This window comes from Aplysia californica, unplaced genomic scaffold (assembly GCF_000002075.1).
Source record: "Aplysia californica isolate F4 #8 unplaced genomic scaffold, AplCal3.0 scaffold00427, whole genome shotgun sequence".
Taxonomy (NCBI): domain Eukaryota; kingdom Metazoa; phylum Mollusca; class Gastropoda; order Aplysiida; family Aplysiidae; genus Aplysia; species Aplysia californica.
Genome location: NW_004797697.1, coordinates 666,155 through 683,115, shown reverse-complemented (window position 1 = coordinate 683,115; position 16,961 = coordinate 666,155). Strand labels below are relative to the sequence as shown.

At 38.3% G+C, this 16,961-nt stretch overlaps 1 protein-coding gene and 1 long non-coding RNA gene across 2 annotated transcripts; both read left to right on the top strand.

Annotated features, from left to right (window-relative positions):
* Positions 1 to 213: 213 nt before the first annotated feature.
* Positions 214 to 4,321, top strand: LOC106012601 (Krueppel-like factor 3; the record flags this gene model as incomplete). The annotated part of the gene is given in 1 exon segment (XM_013086014.2): positions 214 to 4,321. A coding segment is annotated over 1 exon segment (176 nt), but the record flags the coding sequence as incomplete, so codon positions are not given.
* Positions 4,322 to 5,822: 1,501 nt separating this feature from the next.
* LOC101859722 lies at positions 5,823 to 10,423 on the top strand. The gene is made up of 2 exons (XR_220767.3): positions 5,823 to 7,020; positions 7,053 to 10,423. It is a non-coding gene; the product is annotated as an uncharacterized LOC101859722 (long non-coding RNA).
* The last annotated feature ends 6,538 nt before the right edge of the window (positions 10,424 to 16,961 follow it).

The following is a 16,961-nucleotide window of genomic DNA, read 5'->3' as shown; positions in this document are numbered from 1 at the left end:
GCTCAGTACATGAATGAAATACTCATTATTATATTAAAAAATCCTTCTTTCCTATCAAACGTCTATCATCCTTATCTCTGCTCCCTTTTCCGTATTTTACTCTCTTGTAACCTATCTATTATTCAGCACCTATAATATATGACCTTATTGTGTTGCAAGTGCTTTAAAATTCTTACGAAAACAAAAAACAAAAAATCTTTTCTTCTTGTCTTCCAGGTGAGAAGCCGTACATCTGCACGTGGGAGGGCTGCACGTGGAGGTTTGCCCGGTCGGACGAGCTGACGAGACACTTCCGTAAACACACGGGGGACAAACCGTTCAAGTGCCAGGTGTGTGACCGTGCCTTCTCCCGCTCTGACCACCTGTCCCTGCACATGAAGCGGCACTGAGGCGGTACTGAAGCGACATTGAAGCGGTACTGAAGCGAATTTGTTACGACATTGTAGCGGTATTGAATCGACATTGAAGTGGCACTGAAGCGCCATCGCATCGACTTTGTTACGACATTGTAGAGGCATTGAATCAGCACTGTAGCTGTACTGAAGCGACATTGAAGCGGTACTGAAGTGACATTGTAGCGACTTTGTTACGACATTGTAGCAGCATTGAATCAACACTGTAGCAACATTGAAACGGCATTGATGCCGCACTGAAGCGGCAATGTTGTGGAGGAATTTTTCCCTGGATTTCAATCGAGTTTTGCTGCTGTCCGTATAGCAGTAGAGTGGAACCCGATCTTTGTTGTGTACGGCACTCTGGGAGTTTGATGTCGGTAGAACATCGGCCTGGAATCTTTTCCTGTAGAAGCAATTTTTAATTTTGCTGATGGAGAAAAGTTAGCTGTGCCCGCGGCTTTACGCTCGGAAATATACGCTGCAGTTGTCTCCTGTTGTTGAGTTGAAGCCATTAGCTGCTAAACAATTGCGATGTGAAACTTCCTGTGAGGTGTCGTGATGTGAGATTCGTGGTGAGGTATAGTGATGTGAGATTTGTGGTGAGGTATAGTGATGTGAGATTTATGGTGGGTGTGGCGATGTGAAACTACTGATAGGGTGTAGTGATTTGGAACTTCGACATGAAACTTGTGGTGGATTGTTGTAGCGATGTGAAACTTGTAGTGGGGTGTAGGAATGGCTTCTTTTTTTGTTTTTGTCTTTAATGGCAGAAGGAAAAGATGAGGCTTTTTTTCTCCCTGTGTCTTCTTCGGTGCCAAGTCTGTGAAGTGGTTGCGGCGCTGTCGTCGCGGTTGTCGCTGGTTCTGCCGTGTCGCTGTGTGCAGAGTTCCAAGGGGAGGCAACCCTGGACTCGGAGAATGTGTCTACAATTTTGTTGTGGTTTGTTCGTCGGAACTGCCTACACACACACAGACACACATTGTCTCAGCCCCTAAGCTCTCGATTCTGAGGCTTTTTTGGGGAAAAAGGATCAGGTGATTGATTGCCTGGATATCTTTGATCTTCGGCGGTGAAAAGTGACGACTTTGACGCAGGATGCCAGACCTCGAGCGGGGGTCTCAAGGTCGTACGCGTGCGCGGATGACAATGACGTGACAAGAACTGTTTTACACGCTGTAATATTTAATAAGCTAAAAATAGACTGCATTGTTTTTTACACGGTCGAAATTTTTGCTGCTGTTTTATGCGGCCAAATGTTCAACACTGTTGACTGGATGTACTGTTGTGCTTAGTTTTATGATTGTTGTTGACGCTTTTACCTCTTTGCTGTGTAGTCCGAGGAACGTTGGGGCGGCCGCTGTCTGGTCCCCGCCGGGAGGCTAAGGGTTAATGAAACATTGATAGATTTGTAGATTACAACAACACCTCTTTCCTCTCCCCTGTTCACACTTTTACGTCAGCTGGCTGTGGCAGGCATCCAGAGAAAACTGTGGTCTGACGTTGAGCTCAAGCAAAGTCTGCAGTCACATGTTGAACTTTGTGTCTGGAGTCAAATGTTGAACATTGTGTCTGCAGTCAAATGTTGAACAGTCTGTCTGCAGTCAAATGTTGAATGTTATGTCTGCATGCAGTCAAATGTTGAACAGTCTGTCTGCAGTAAAATGTTGAACGTTTTGTGTGCATGCATTCAAATGTTGAACTTTGTGTTTGCAGTCTAATGTTGAACGTTATGTCTGCAGTCTAATGTTGAACGTTATGTTTGCAGTCAAATGTTGAACGTTATGTCTGCAGTCTTTGTGTCAGTCCTGCTGTTTGGTCTGTGGTTTAGCTGGGAAGAAGGGAGCTCAATGCCTCAGAGATCCTAGATATGTCTGGATGCTTGTCACAGATGTGTAGCGTACAGTTTGTGAAATTTGCACAGCGGCAGAAAATGCTTGTGACTGCCTGCCAGGAGTTGGTGGTGGAGACATGATCTTGTTAGCGGAAGGTCTCTGACTGGTCTTGATTGTACATAAGGCTTTCAGAGAAGGGGGAGTCAGAAGGTTCTATCTGCACTGAAAATTTATTGCAGATGAAAGGTTCTTGCTCTGTCTGGGTGTGCAGTTTGTTCATGCGCCCGCAAAGCACAGAGCAAACACTACGAGGGTTTGTGTAAACGAGCTAGCCGTACGCTACGCTACAAGGAAACAAGATGTATCGGGTGATGGGTGCACTAAGCTCTTGTGTCTGCCATGGTTTTCTCTACCAGTTTTGAAAGATTTCAGTTCGTGCTTTCATGTACCCTGTTACCCCCACCCCCCGCTCCCCACTCCCCGCGCAGTGATGCTTCCCAATATTGCTCTTCTATCCAACAAATTGCTGTGAAGTGGTTTTGCTGACATTGTGAATAGTGGCGGCGTATATCTCAATACATCGCGTTGCAATAAGGAATTACTGCATAGTGTTCACAAAAGACTATGGTGGTTACAGCTTGTTTGAAACTAAAATAGTTCTTATACCCTTCTCTGCTGAAGTTCTCTTGCAGTTTAGGTTTATTATAATATATGGATAGCAGGCTTCATTTCATGACTCTGAGATAATGAAAAAAAGGGTGGATTTTTTGTTTTTGTGAAATTGTGAAATACTTCCGGGGAAGAAATACTGAGCAAGCTCAAAGGAGGAATTATGGAGAAATACTTGCTGGCTTTTTTTTTCTCCCAACTTTTCAGTGGGTCTGCATAGGTACAAAGACTTGCTCGTACTTTCAATAAATGCTGCACAGCACAGGTATTGAAAGTTGTTTGAAGGGATAGAGCTGTTGTTGTTTTCAAATCCCTTTAGCATCGAGCATTTCACTCTTGGCAGTGAAGGGATAGAGACATGAGACTTATGATACTTAGTCAAATATAGTGGTAGTTGTAGCGAATGCTGTGAGTGAGACTGGCTCTAAAGTTGCCCCCCCGGTCTGTTTGGGTTCCTCTTCATTTGGTTCCGTGTAACTTTTTGTACTTTTAAAACAAAAAGCAGAAACAAATCAAACGGTTTGTTCTTTATCAACTTTTTTTCTTTTGAGTTTTGAGTCTTCTATTGAAAGTGAAAAAAACTAACTAAACTAGAACGCAGTCGGAGAGACTGGAGTGATATACTGTGAGCGTTTTGTGATGTTTGAGATGCGAGCGCATCGTTCTATCTATTGTAAATATGTGATATACTACGATAATATACAGACAAAGCCAAATGCACCGGAGAGAAGAAAGATTTCATGGGCGTGTCAGCGTCACACGCCCCCATTTTTGGAACACGTGTGTAGATTCAACAACTGTGGGTCTTCCGAGCTGGGAGCCCCTGACGTGCAAATCTGTGAAATGATGTGATACATGATATATATATATATATATATATTATTATATATAGACGCCGACTTTTTTTTAAAGAAAAAAAATGTTGATTTTATCGTCTTGTAATTATTATATATAAATGCTTGAAGTGTTGCTGATAAGCGTAGTGATATTCGCTTCCAGAGTTCTTCCCCCTGTTCTTCCCTTTTGTTCTTTTAAAAAAAAAAAAGATGTTCTCCTTCTTTCTTGGTTCTTTTTAATAAGCATGATGGAATTGTCATCTCATTTGCTGACCGACCCTGTGTTTGTTTGATTGATTTGCAGAGATTGAAGGTTTTTATTTTTGTGTTGTGTTTTGGTTTTTTTCAATCCCCCCCCCCCCCCCAAGTTAATTTAGATGCATGTTTTCCTTGTGTTCTCCCAAGAGATAGATACAGTGTTGGTTGCTTCCTGTAGCTACGTCAATTGCTGCTGTAAAGAATTTACTTTACATTACATCATTTTATTTTTGTCATGATTTCACGGTTGGGTTAAGTTTTGTACTGCTTCATTTGAGACCAGACGGTCCGTATTTTTTCTTCCTTGATTGTCTCTTCCAAAAAAAAAAAACGTTGCAATCCTTGAGCGTCAAGATTGTTCTTATATTTTCTGATGATTGAGTAGAGTTGTAGATTGTTGACTCAGATATATTGTAGATTGTTCAAGGGTTCTGTTGACCCGCATATATATTCTGATGTTTCATATATGTATAATGTAGGTAATTATATATATATTTGTTGCCTGGCTCAAAGTGGTTCTCTGTTCTGTCTTGGCAGTTTGTCTTCGCATGTTGCCCCTACTTCAGCTATAAAAGCTAGCTGCGAGTGTTTGGAGGGTGCCCCTGGTAGGTCCGTCTTCTTTTCTTCTCCTCTCTGTTCCTTCTCTCTGTCTATCTGTCTGTCTATCTGTCTGTCTTTCTTACTTTTCCCCTGCACTGGATAACCGTTGCTGAACCGACGAAGTGTTTCACTATATGTAGACATCAGCCATGTTTTGTCAAGAGGAGGGGGGGGGGGGGGTGTTACTCTGTTTGTCTGTCCGTCTATCTAACTTTTCCCCCAGTTTCTTTTCCCCCAGTTTCTTTTCCCCCAGTTTGTAAGTGTGTGTGTATGTGTGCACTAGTGTGTGTGTGTGTGTGTGTATTTGCACTACTGTGTGTGTGTGTGTGTGTGTGTGTGTGTGTGTGTGTGTGTGTATTTGTGCTATTGTGTGTGTGTGTGTGCACTAGTGTGTGTGCGTGCACTAGTGTGTGTGTGTGTGTGCGTGTGATATGTGTGCCTAGTAGTGCTTCTGTCTTCATGTGACTGTGATATTTGCTTTCTAATGATATGGAATTAAATGTTCTTGATATATATATATATATAAATATATATATTCTTTTTTATATATACACAAACACCGTTAGTGTGCGCTGAAAAACATACACATGCACAAGTTGTATAATAATCCGCTCCGGCTACTGATATGGACAGCTCTATGTCCTCGCAAAAAATCTGCTTTGATTGTTGATTGAAATATTATGTTATCGCAGCATCATCGAAAGTTTTAAATAATTGCTAACAGTTCTGTCTCATCGGGGCTTCGGAGTATTACGATTACAATTACGAGTGAGCCAGGCGATATTTCTGCGCTGGAGGTGTGAGTGAATGTGTGTGTGATGTGGATGTGTGTGTGTGTGCCTTGTGGAGAGTTTAGGGGGTGGGGGGGAGGGTGCTTTCATCTCAAACCATCTACTGCTTCTTTGTTGAGTTTGGGGTGGGGGGGGGGGGGGGGGGGGGCTGAGGGAAAGTTGTTGTTTGTTGGTCTGGGGTTTGTGTCGATGATTTCTGTCTGCTAAAGGAGGAGTGAAGGGTGTTCTTTTTTTTGTGTCCCCTTGTGGACCTACTTTGAGCCAGGCGTACATTTTGAAATGGCTGTTTAACTTTTTTTTAGCAGAGTTTTTAAATCTCTCTTCAATTCTATGTCCCTCCGTCTCTCTCTCTGTCTGCCTGTCTGTCTGTCTGTCTCTTTCTCTCTCTCTCTCTCTCTCTCTCCCTCCCTTTCTCTCTCTTTCTCTCTTTCTCTCTCTCTCTCTTTCTGTTTCTGTCTCTCTGTTTCCTTTCTTTTTCTTCGTCTCTCTCCCTCTCTTTCTCTCTCTCCCCCCCTCTTAATGCAATGCTTTCTTTCACTCGCGCTCCCTCTCTCACACACACACTCTCTCTCTCTCTCTATCTCTCTCTCTCTGTCTCTCTCTCTCTCTCTCTCTCTCTCTCTCTCTCTTTAAAAAGAAAAATTCTGTGTACCTTTTTCACAAGAAAGCTCAAGAAATTGGTGATAATTCATTTTCCATTGCACTGACCTGATGATGCAAATCGTGTGTATCAAGTGCAGTTTGTGTATATTTTTGCCAGTTCCCCAAAGCCTCTCTCCCTGGTGATTTGTTTTTCTGTCACGCAGGCTGATCGCTTCCCTAACACATGATGGAAAGATGCACCTATTTATTTTGATTTTACCCACTCAAATGAGGAGAAAAACACATCCCCCTTTTGCCTTTTTCTTGTTGATATTGGTGTTGACACGTGGCGTACGATGATACGAAGAACACTGTCCTTCCTGCAAGCAGCATTATGTATGGCTTTCTAAGCACCTTTGTGTATGATGATGATGATGATGATCATGATGATGATGATGACACTGTTGCAATGTTTTCATCGAAGGAAACGATTCACTCTTTCATATAAATAATATTTCATCTGATAATGGTCTGCCATTTTATTATTTTACGAAGCAAAGAAGGAAATGATTCATGTCATGTTTCATTTTACGGTCCGCTGCCATTTTATCTTTTACCTAAAGAGGTGGAAACAGATTTGCGTTTCGATTAAATTTTGTCTGCCACTTTATTGGTTTATTTGACGACGCTTGAAAATGTTGCTAAGGACGCTACGTACATGGCTGGCTTGATTTCCCTTTGTCTGTGTAGGTGTGTGTAGATAAGTCGTAGAAAGCCTGTGTTTGACCTTCCTGGCTGCGTGCCCTCCTCCTGCCCTCTGCTTTTTTGTACTCCTTCTGTAGGCACGGGATAGGTGCACGGATAGGTGAATGCCCGGATAGGTGAATGCACGGATAGGTGAATGCCCGGATAGGTGAATGCCCGGATAGGTGAATGCACGAATAGGTGAATGCCCGGATAGATGAATGCACGGATAGGTGAATGCCCGGATAGGTGAATGCACGGATAGGTGAATGCCCGGATAGGTGAATGCCCGGATAGGTGAATGCACGAATAGGTGAATGCCCGGATAGATGAATGCACGAATAGGTGAATGCCCGGATAGGTGAATGCACGGATAGGTGAATGGTGTTAGCACTCCGCGAATAGATGCACATTTATAGGTGCACGGTGTTAGGAATGCACGGATAGGTGAATGGTGTTAGCTCTTCGTGGATAGGTGAATGCAAGGATAGGGGCACGGATAGGTGCACTGTGTAGCACTACGTGGATAGGTGAATGCACGGATAGGTGCTCAGTGTTAGCACTCCACGGATAAGTGCACCTTGTTAGCACTGCGCAGATAGATAATTGCTTGGATAAGTTCATGCTGTTAGCATTGCACGGATAAGTGAATGTACGGATAGGTGCACTGCTTTGTGTAGGCAGAAGCTGCTGTAGTTTCTGGGCCGTGTTTTGTTTTGTTTGATGAGTTTTTGCAGCGGGCTGGAGGTAGTTAGGTTAAGATTTGAGGTTTTGGTGTGGATAGGATATCCAGAGTCTTTTTTGTTTGTGTAGTTGTTTTTGCTAGAAATTGGATATATGTATACTGGTTTTAAGAGAGAAACAGTGAGAGACAAAGGAAAAGATTAGAGACAGATAGAATTGAGAAATAGTGACAGATAGAATTGAGAAATAGCGAGAGATAGAATTGAGAAATAGTGACAAATAGAATTGAGAAATAGTGACAGATAGAAATGAGAAATAGCGAGAGATAAAAAAGAGAAATAGCGAGAGATAGAAAAGAGAAATAGCGAGAGATAGAATTGAGAAATAGCGAGAGATAAAAAAGAGAAATAGCGAGAGATAGAAAAGAGAAATAGCGAGAGATAGAAAAGAGAAAATAGCAAGCAGTGGAACAGGCAGGTCTTAGGCTATGTTTATTGTTGACAAAGTTAATTGGGAATGAATCGAATTTGTTTCGAGAGCGATGAGCTGAAAGTGATATTTCATGTATGAAAACGTGTATAATGTGCGTAATAATCAGATCTACTTTCCTCTGAGTATTACCATGAGGACACTAGGAGAGCCAGCAAACGTTTGGTTAATGGTGTAAAGTACAGTAAAGTGTTGAATTTGTGGCTTTAACAATACAATAGTTGGGGAGAGGACAGTTTGTGACTAGAGAGCTGTGAATTCTATGAGAAATATTCAACCTTTGGTCTCCATAATTCTAAATGTTGTGATACATAATGTTCACTAAGGTAGCGTCTTCCTTCAGTGAGCGTTTCATGAGAGGGGATCTCAGAGAAGGGGACAAACTGTATAGTAATAGTAGATCTGTCTAGATAAGTTCTGAGAGGCTGTGAGCAATAGTGTGGAGAGATGGAATAAATAGGATTGAAACGTCAGCTCATGTAATCATGTAGAGTGTAACACGGATAGCTCGTATTCGTCCGGACCGGCCTTGGTAGTTCGAGGAATCCCTAGTTGGAGGGATATCTTACAAAGATAAAGAAGAAAAGAAGAAAAAAAATACGGGACCGCAGGCTCAGTTCGGCTGATGCGTGATTTTGAGTCTTCTGTGTCGACTTATTCGTGTTATACTTTACTATCTTATTTTACCTAGAGAAACTTGTTTGTTTTATTATTTGTCAGCTTTGTTTGATTACTGAGGTGCAGGTACCAGCTTTAACTCTTTAACTCTTTCTGTAACTTTAACCCTCTGCTCTGTTTCCAGATGTAGCCAGAGAAAGGATCAGATGATACATTTGAATATGATGCTGTTTGCCAATAATGTACTGGCGTTTACCTCAGTGGCAGATGAGACTTACGCTATTTTCCTCCGCCTTTATGACAATCACTATAATATGACATGACCACACTGGTCTGCCATAACTTTTGTACTAGTTGAGAATGGGAAACAATAGAAGTAAATCTACTATTTCAGTAGGAGTAATTCTATTATTGCTATAGGAATTGTTTCTTTTATGACAATAGGAGTAATTCTATTATTTCTTTTATGACAATAGGAGTAATTCTATTATTAGGAGTAATTCTATTATTACTAATATTTCAGTAGGAGTAATTCTTTTATTACTTTTATGACAATATGAGTAATTATATTATTAAAATATGAGTAATTCTATTATTACTTTTGTGGCAATAGGAGTAATTTTATTATTTCTATTATGACAATAGGAGTAATTCTATTATGACAATAGGAGTAATTCTATTATTACTTTAATGACAATAGGAGTAATTCTATTATTACTTTAATGACAATAGGAGTAATTCTATTATTACTTTAATGACAATAGAGGAGTAATTCTATTATTACTTTTATGGCAGTAGGGGCAATTCTGCGGACTCTACAGGTTCAGTGGTTTAGGTCCAGTCACATCCCACCAGTCACCATTCAAATGATTCTACTACCTTTTGGAGAGGTATCTTTTGGCGTGGATACTGTATCAAATGGATATTTTTAGAACAATATAATATGGCATTCAGTGCTACAAGAAGAGTGTAACTAACACACAGTCAGTTCTCTATTGTCTATCGGTGGTAAATAAGAGACGTCCAAAAAATGTTGCGTCTGTGTGAGCGACCTATGAGTTACTTTGATCAGTGTATGGAATGTTGTCATTTTATCTCCAGTACACACTGTCAGTCGGATTCAACAGAACTGAGTCAGGGCGAGCCAGATTTTTCCTCCATGGAGGAGCAAAAGCTACCATTTTGGCACTATACGACCGATTTGATTGGTGACTTAATAAAAACTACACGTTTGATGTTGAAGGTCACAGTTGAATTTAGTTGATGTGGTTGAATTTTTGGTAAAATGGTAGCTTTTACCACATCCATGACAGGAAGTCTTGCTGGCTGTGACTCAATCAGATAAATTTATTGGGTGTGTGTGCTGGGTGTAAGATATGAGTAGACAACTGAGAGGTCTATAATATAAAGTGTTGAACGCTACAACTTTATACAAAGAAATGAATCAATTGTTTACAACATTAAGCTAAAGAATGGAGTTGTTTGTTTGTGGGGCACTTTGTTCATTTTTAGAATCGGAGAACTCCGGACACTTCTTCCTTTATTGTAGTTACTTACTAATAAATGCAATCACAGAGACTGCTAAATTTGCTGACTGAAAAGTAATTTTTTTGTATGTATATTTTTTTGTTCCTATATTTCTGAACTGTGAGCTTCTAGGACTGTGAGAGTGCTGTGTAGAGCACTGAATCAAATCTTCCATCTCGCTAATATTTTTTAAAAAAGATATTGAACCTATATAGGCTGCTGACAGAAATATGATTTCCCTCTCACCCGTGTAATAGTTTCTTCAAGGTGCATTTTATTAATCAGTTAGTCTGAGATTTTTCTGTTTTGTTTTTGTTCCAACTTTCTGTTGCCTTTGTTTGTTGCTGTTTTTGTATTTCCCCCATGGTGACATCATTAAAGCAATATTTGGAATTTTCTTTTCAGAGTCTGCTTGATTCTGTTGTTATATATATATTATTTGTTTGTTTGTTTGTTTGTTTGTGACAATTAGTGTTAGTTCTGTTATATTATGTTTTTGTTTGTTTGTATGTAGCAATTATTGTTAGTTCTGTTATTTAAATGTTTTTGTGTGTTTGTATGTGTCAATTATTGTTAGTTCTGTTATTTAAATGTTTTTGTTTGTTTGTATGTAACAATTACTGGACTACAAAGTTCTATTACCCTCCGGGGCAGTGCCACTGACTGTAGTGTCTTTAGGCTATTCCTAAAGGGGGGACATTTCTCATTTAAGCATAGTAGAATATTGTAAATGGGCGGACTCATGTCATGCTCATAACTGTGCCTGATCTACAACAGGGAACTGCTGCTTTTTCTTTCCTGATCCTTACTATTGTCATTTTCCTCTACTTCTTTTGTATGTTTGTCACTCTCTTGTGACCTGCTATTTCCGGGGTGCCTAGATAGTCAAAGCAGATCTTGTGCTGTTGAAGCTAGAGAGGTGAGCAGTCTAAGTCTGATTCCCTGTAAAACTTCTCTGTTGACACCCACCCCTTGGCGCTCATATGACCTTATGCAGTTGCAAGCACTGTAAAACCCGCTACTATAATAATAAATATTATGTTTTTGTTTGTTTGTATGCAACAATTACTGGACTACAAAGTGAGTGGTCGTTGTTCGATTCCTCATGCAGGAAAAGGGTTTTGAACTTGTGTAGTTTTGTTTTTTTAATAATCAAAGACAATGACAATATCCATTGCATTTATTTGTTTCAGTAGAGGTTTTACGGCACTCGCAACTGCATAAGGTCATTATATGAGTGCCAGAAGATTAGAGGTGTTACAAGAGAGTAACAAACACAAAAAAATGAAGGAGGGGAGATAAGGATAAGGACGCTCTTGTCCACACTCTGCCACATGCTCTATAGGCTTTGTAACTATTATGCTATCACTATATATGGTTTTCCAAGGGGAAGACCACGTGGAACCTGGACAAGACTCCCAGAAATTGATGTACAGAAAAGTGGGAAGATATGGAAAAACATCAAGAGGCTAACCCAGGATAGAAAAAAGTGGAAAGTATTTGTCCAAGGCCTATTATTAGTATTACCTTAGTGCTGGGTGAGGAAGAAAGGCTATGATGATGATGATAATGATGATGATGATCATGATCATGATGATGATGATGATGATTCTTCACACAACTGACTCAGTCTTGTCAGAGATAAACGCTACCTATTCTGGGGGGGTTCAGCCTCAAAAATAACTTTAGAGTGTTGAAAGGGGGCGTTAAAGTTAAACTAGGTGGTCCATATAAAAAAATAATTAAATGCTGTTAATAAAAAATCCAAGTTCGTAAAATAAATATTTTAGTTCCTGCTTTTAAATTAATGAATAATTAAAATCCCCGGGTCAAATTAAGTATATAAATTCAAAATAAAATACAAGCAAAATTTACAAACTTCTTGACCTTTCGCGCTCATTTTTCAAAAGTACCAAGTCAGAAACTTTTAAACAAGACCTACACAAAAGAAAATGGCCTAAAACTCACTCTAGCCATAGATTCCCCCATCTCTTAGACAATGATATTTCAAAGTATTTTTACAAATATATTACAATGTTGAAAGGGGGCGTTAAACTAGGTGGCCCAGAAATTGATAATTCTTAAAGGAAGTGTCTAGGTAGACCCCAATTGGGGACTACGTAGTCATGGTGTCTAGGTGGACCCCAAAAATGTTGGATTGTGATTGGCTCGCTGAGCGAGCGGTAGTTTACGTTGGTTACATACAATGCAAGGCTACTGATCATCTCGGGCGTCCCTATTGTCCCAAGACGGAGTCTTAATCCGTCTTGGATATGCCTAGACCTATCTAGTGTTACTATAATTTATTTATTTTAGCCCAGAGAGAGAGAGAGAGAGAGAGAGAGAGAGAGAGATAAATAGAGAGAGAGAGATAAATAGAGAGAGAGAGATAAATAGAGAGAGAGGGAGAAAGAGAGAGAGAGAGAGAGAGAGAGAGAGAGAGAGAGGGAGAAAGAGAGAGAGAGAGAGAGAGAGAGAGAGAGAGAGAGAGAGAGAGAGAATATTAAATGAATAAACGTATTTGTTGTGCACCCAGCCAAGAGTGTGCAGTTCGGAAAGTAGATGATCTAAATCTAAATTCAGATCTAGAAGATCTAGAGAAAGAATCTAGATTCTAGATCTGTAGATCTAGAATCTAGATCTAGATGTAGATATCTAGATCTAGATTATCTAGATCTAGATTAGGTCTAGATCTAGATCTATATCTAGATATCTAGATATTAGATCTTGAAAAAATCTAGATTATATCTAGATTCTGGATTAGATATAGTGGTGGCCTGGTGGGCGAATGACCGAAGAGCGACTCTTGGTCTTGACTACTCGCCTGTGAATTGGCGGAGATACACTAGGCCTACCTGGACACTTCAATTTTTAAACGTGATCTACACAAAAGAAAATAGCCGAAAACTCTCACTGGTCACATATATAATAATCCCCCATCTGTTGGACAACGATATTTCAAAGTATATAAAAAAAAAAATCTACAGTGATGAAAGGGGGCGTTAAACCAGGTGGTCCAATTTTATTATTTTTTTAAATTGAAAGCTGCAAATAAGAAATGCTAGATCTAGATCTAGATCTAGTTGGAAAAACAAATTTATACCAATGTATAGATCCTGCTTTTCAAATAATGAATCATTAAAACCCCCTGATCAAATTAATCATTTATGTAAATTTAAAATAAGATTCAGGCAAAATTTAGAGATTTTAAAAACTTTTCGCGCACATTTTTCAAAAGTGCCAAATCAGCCATTTTAAACGTGAAGTACACAAAAGAAAATGGCCAAAAAACTCACACTGATCACAAACGATGTCACATATTCCTCCATCTCTTGGACAACGATACATGTATTTTAAAAAATAACCCTACAGTGTTGAAAGGGGGCGTTAAACTACCAGGTGGTCCTAATTAAAATATGTTAAAAATGCTGTAAATCCAAAAATCAAATTAGAAAAACATTTGTTCAGATTCTGCTGTTCAGATAATAAATAATTACCGTAACCAACAGATTGGGGAATATGTTACCAGTGTGAGTTTTTGGCCATTTTCTTTTGTGTAGGTCACGTTTAAAAATGGCTCATTTTGCACTTTTAAAAATTGTGCGAGAAAAGTCTAAAAATCTTTAAATTTTGCTTAGGGTTGAGCTATAACATACAGGGGATACAAATGTATAAAATACAGGGAATGCGGCTAGAAAATATTAAAGATGAGCTAGAAATAAACAGGAATAATCTAAAAAATACTGGGTATAGGCTAGAAAATATTACTAATGTATTAGAAAATATTAGTGACGAAGTAAAAAATTACTAGGGATGACCCAGAAACAATTAGGCCTACAGTTGAACAATAAACAGGAATAATCTAAAAAATACTGGGTATAGGCTAGAAAATATTACTAATGTATTAGAAAATATTAGTGACGAAGTAAAAAATTACTAGGGATGACCCAGAAACAATTAGGCCTACAGTTGAACTAGAAGCTATTGGGAATGAGCTGTAAAATGATAGGGATGCACTAGAAAATATTGAGGATGAGCTAAAAAAAAATGATAGCGGTGAGCTAGAGAAAACTGGGGATGAGCTGGAACATATTACAGATGAGCTGCTAGAAAATATTAGGGATGAAGTAAAAAATACTGGGGATGCCTTAAAAACAACTACGGGTGAACTAGAAACTACTGAGGATAACCTAGAAAATTCTAAAGATTAACTAGAAAATACTGGGATGAGCTAGAACATATAATAAGGGTTGAGCTTGAGAATATTGTGGATGAGCTAGAATAAAATACGGATGATCTAGAAAATATTAGGGATAAAGTAAAAACTACTGGACTGGGGATGACCTAGACACAAGTACGGATGAGCTACAAACTACAGGGGATGGCCTATAAAATATTAAGGATGAGCTATAAAATACTGGGGATGAGCTACAAAACAAAATATTAGGAATCTGCTAGAAAAGAATAGGGATAATCTATAAAATACTTGGAATGACCTAAAAATAGTGGGGGAATATTCGGGATCAGCTAGAAAATATTAGGGATCAGATAGAAAATATTGTTGTTAAACTACAAATAATAATGGGGATAAGCGATAAGCTAGAAATAGAATCTAAATAGGGATCATCAAAAAAAATACTGGCGATAAGCTAGAAAATACTGGGGATGAATTATAAAATATTAGGGGTGAGCTACAAAATATTAGGGATGTTCTAGAAAATACTGAGAATGATCTAGAAAATGTTATGGGTGAGCTAGAAAATGCTGAGGATAAGCTTTAAAATATTATGGATGAGCTAGAAAATACTGGGAATGAGCTAGAAAATATTAGGGAAGAAGTAAAAAAATACTGGGCTTGAGCTAGAAAGTATTAAAGATCAGCTAGAAATTAATAGGAATAATATAGAAAATACTGAGGATGAGCTAGAAAATATTAGGAATGAGCTAGTAAATACTATTGACGAGCTAGAAAATATTACAGATGAGCTAGAAAATACTGGTGATGATTTTTAAACTATTAGGGTTGAGCAAGAGAATGCAGGGGATGAGCAAGAAAATACTACATGAGCTAGAAAAAACAATAGGGATAAAGTAAAAAGTACTGGGGATGTCCTAGAAATAATTACGGATGAGCTAGAAACTACCAGGGATGACCAATAAAATTTTAAGGATTTGCTTAAAAAATACCGGGGATGAGCTAGAAAATATTATTCCTATTGATTTCTAGTTAATCTTTAATACTTTCTAGCTCATGCCCAGTATTTTTAACTTCTTCCCTTATATTTTCTAGCTCATCCCTTATATTTTCTAGTTTATTCCCAATATTCTCTAGCTCATACCCAGTATTTTCTAGCTCACCCTTACTATTTTCAGGCTTATCCTCAGTATTTTCTAGCTCACCCATAATATTTTCGAGATCATTCTCAGTATTTTCTAGAATATCATAAATATTTTAAAACTCATTCCTAATATTTTATAGTTCATCCCTTGTATTTTCTAGCTCATCGCCAGTATTTTTCTTTAATGATCCCTAATATTTTCTAGCGTATCCGTATTATTATTTGTAGCTTACCCACACTATTTTCTATCTGATCCCTAATATTTTTTAGCTAATCCCGACTATTCTCCACTATTTTTAGGCCATTCCAAGTACTTTTATAGATTATCCCTATTATTTTCTAGCAGATCCCTAATATTTTTTAGGTCCAAGTTGTAAAATGATACGGATGCACAAGAAAACATTGAGGATTAGCTAAAAAAAAATGATAGCGGTGAGCTAGAGAATACAGGGGATGAGCTGGAAAATATTACAGATGAGCCAGAAAATATTAGGTACAAAGTAAAAAATACTGGGGATGACCTAGAAACAATTACGGATGAGTTAGAAACTACTGGGGATGACCTATAAAATATTAAGGATGAGCTATAAAATACTGGGGATGAGCTAGAAAATATTAGGGATTTGCTAGAGAAGAATAGGGATAATCTATAAAATACTTGTAATGACCCAAAAATAGTTTGGAATATTCGGGATTAGCTTGAAAATATAAGGGATCAGAGAGAAAATAGTGTGGGTAAACTACAAATAATAATAGGGATAGCTAGAAAATAATAGGGATCATCAAAAAATACTTTCGATGAGCTAAAAAATACTGGGGTTGAACTATAAAATATTAAGGTTGGGCTAAAAGGTATTAGGGGTGTTCTAGAAAATACTGAGAATGATCTAGAAAATTATTATGGGTGAGCTAGAAAATACGAGGATAAGCTTGAAAATATTAAAGATGAGCTAAAAAAATACTGGGGATGAGCTAGAAAACATTTTGAATAAGCTAAAAATATAAGGGATGAGCTAGAACATATGGAAGAAGTAAAAATATACTGGGCTTGAGCTAAAAAATATTACAGATGAGCTAGAAATTAATAGGACTGATCTAGAAAATACTGGGGGTGAGCTAGAAAATATTAGGGATGAGCTAGTAAATACTGTTTATGAGCTAAGGATGTCCTAGAAAATACTGGGAATGAGCTAGAAAATACAAGGGGTAAGCTAGAAAATATTAGGGATGAAGTAGAAAATAATGGACATGAGCTACGAAATATTAAAGATGAGCTCGAAATTAATTGGAATAATCTAGAAAATACTGGGGATAACCTAGAAAATATAAGTGATGAGTCAGTAAATCCTGTCGATGAGTTAGACAATTTTATGTGTGAGCTAGAAAATATAATGGGTGAGCGAGATAATACTGGTAATGAGCTAGAAAATATTAGAGATGAGCTGAAAAATATTTCGGATGAACTAGAAAACTACTAGGGATGATCTATAAAATATTAGGGATGATCTAGAAAGTATTAGGGATCTGATAGACAATATTAGGGATAATCTATAAATTACTTGGAATGGCCTAAAAATAGTGGGGAATATTCGGGATT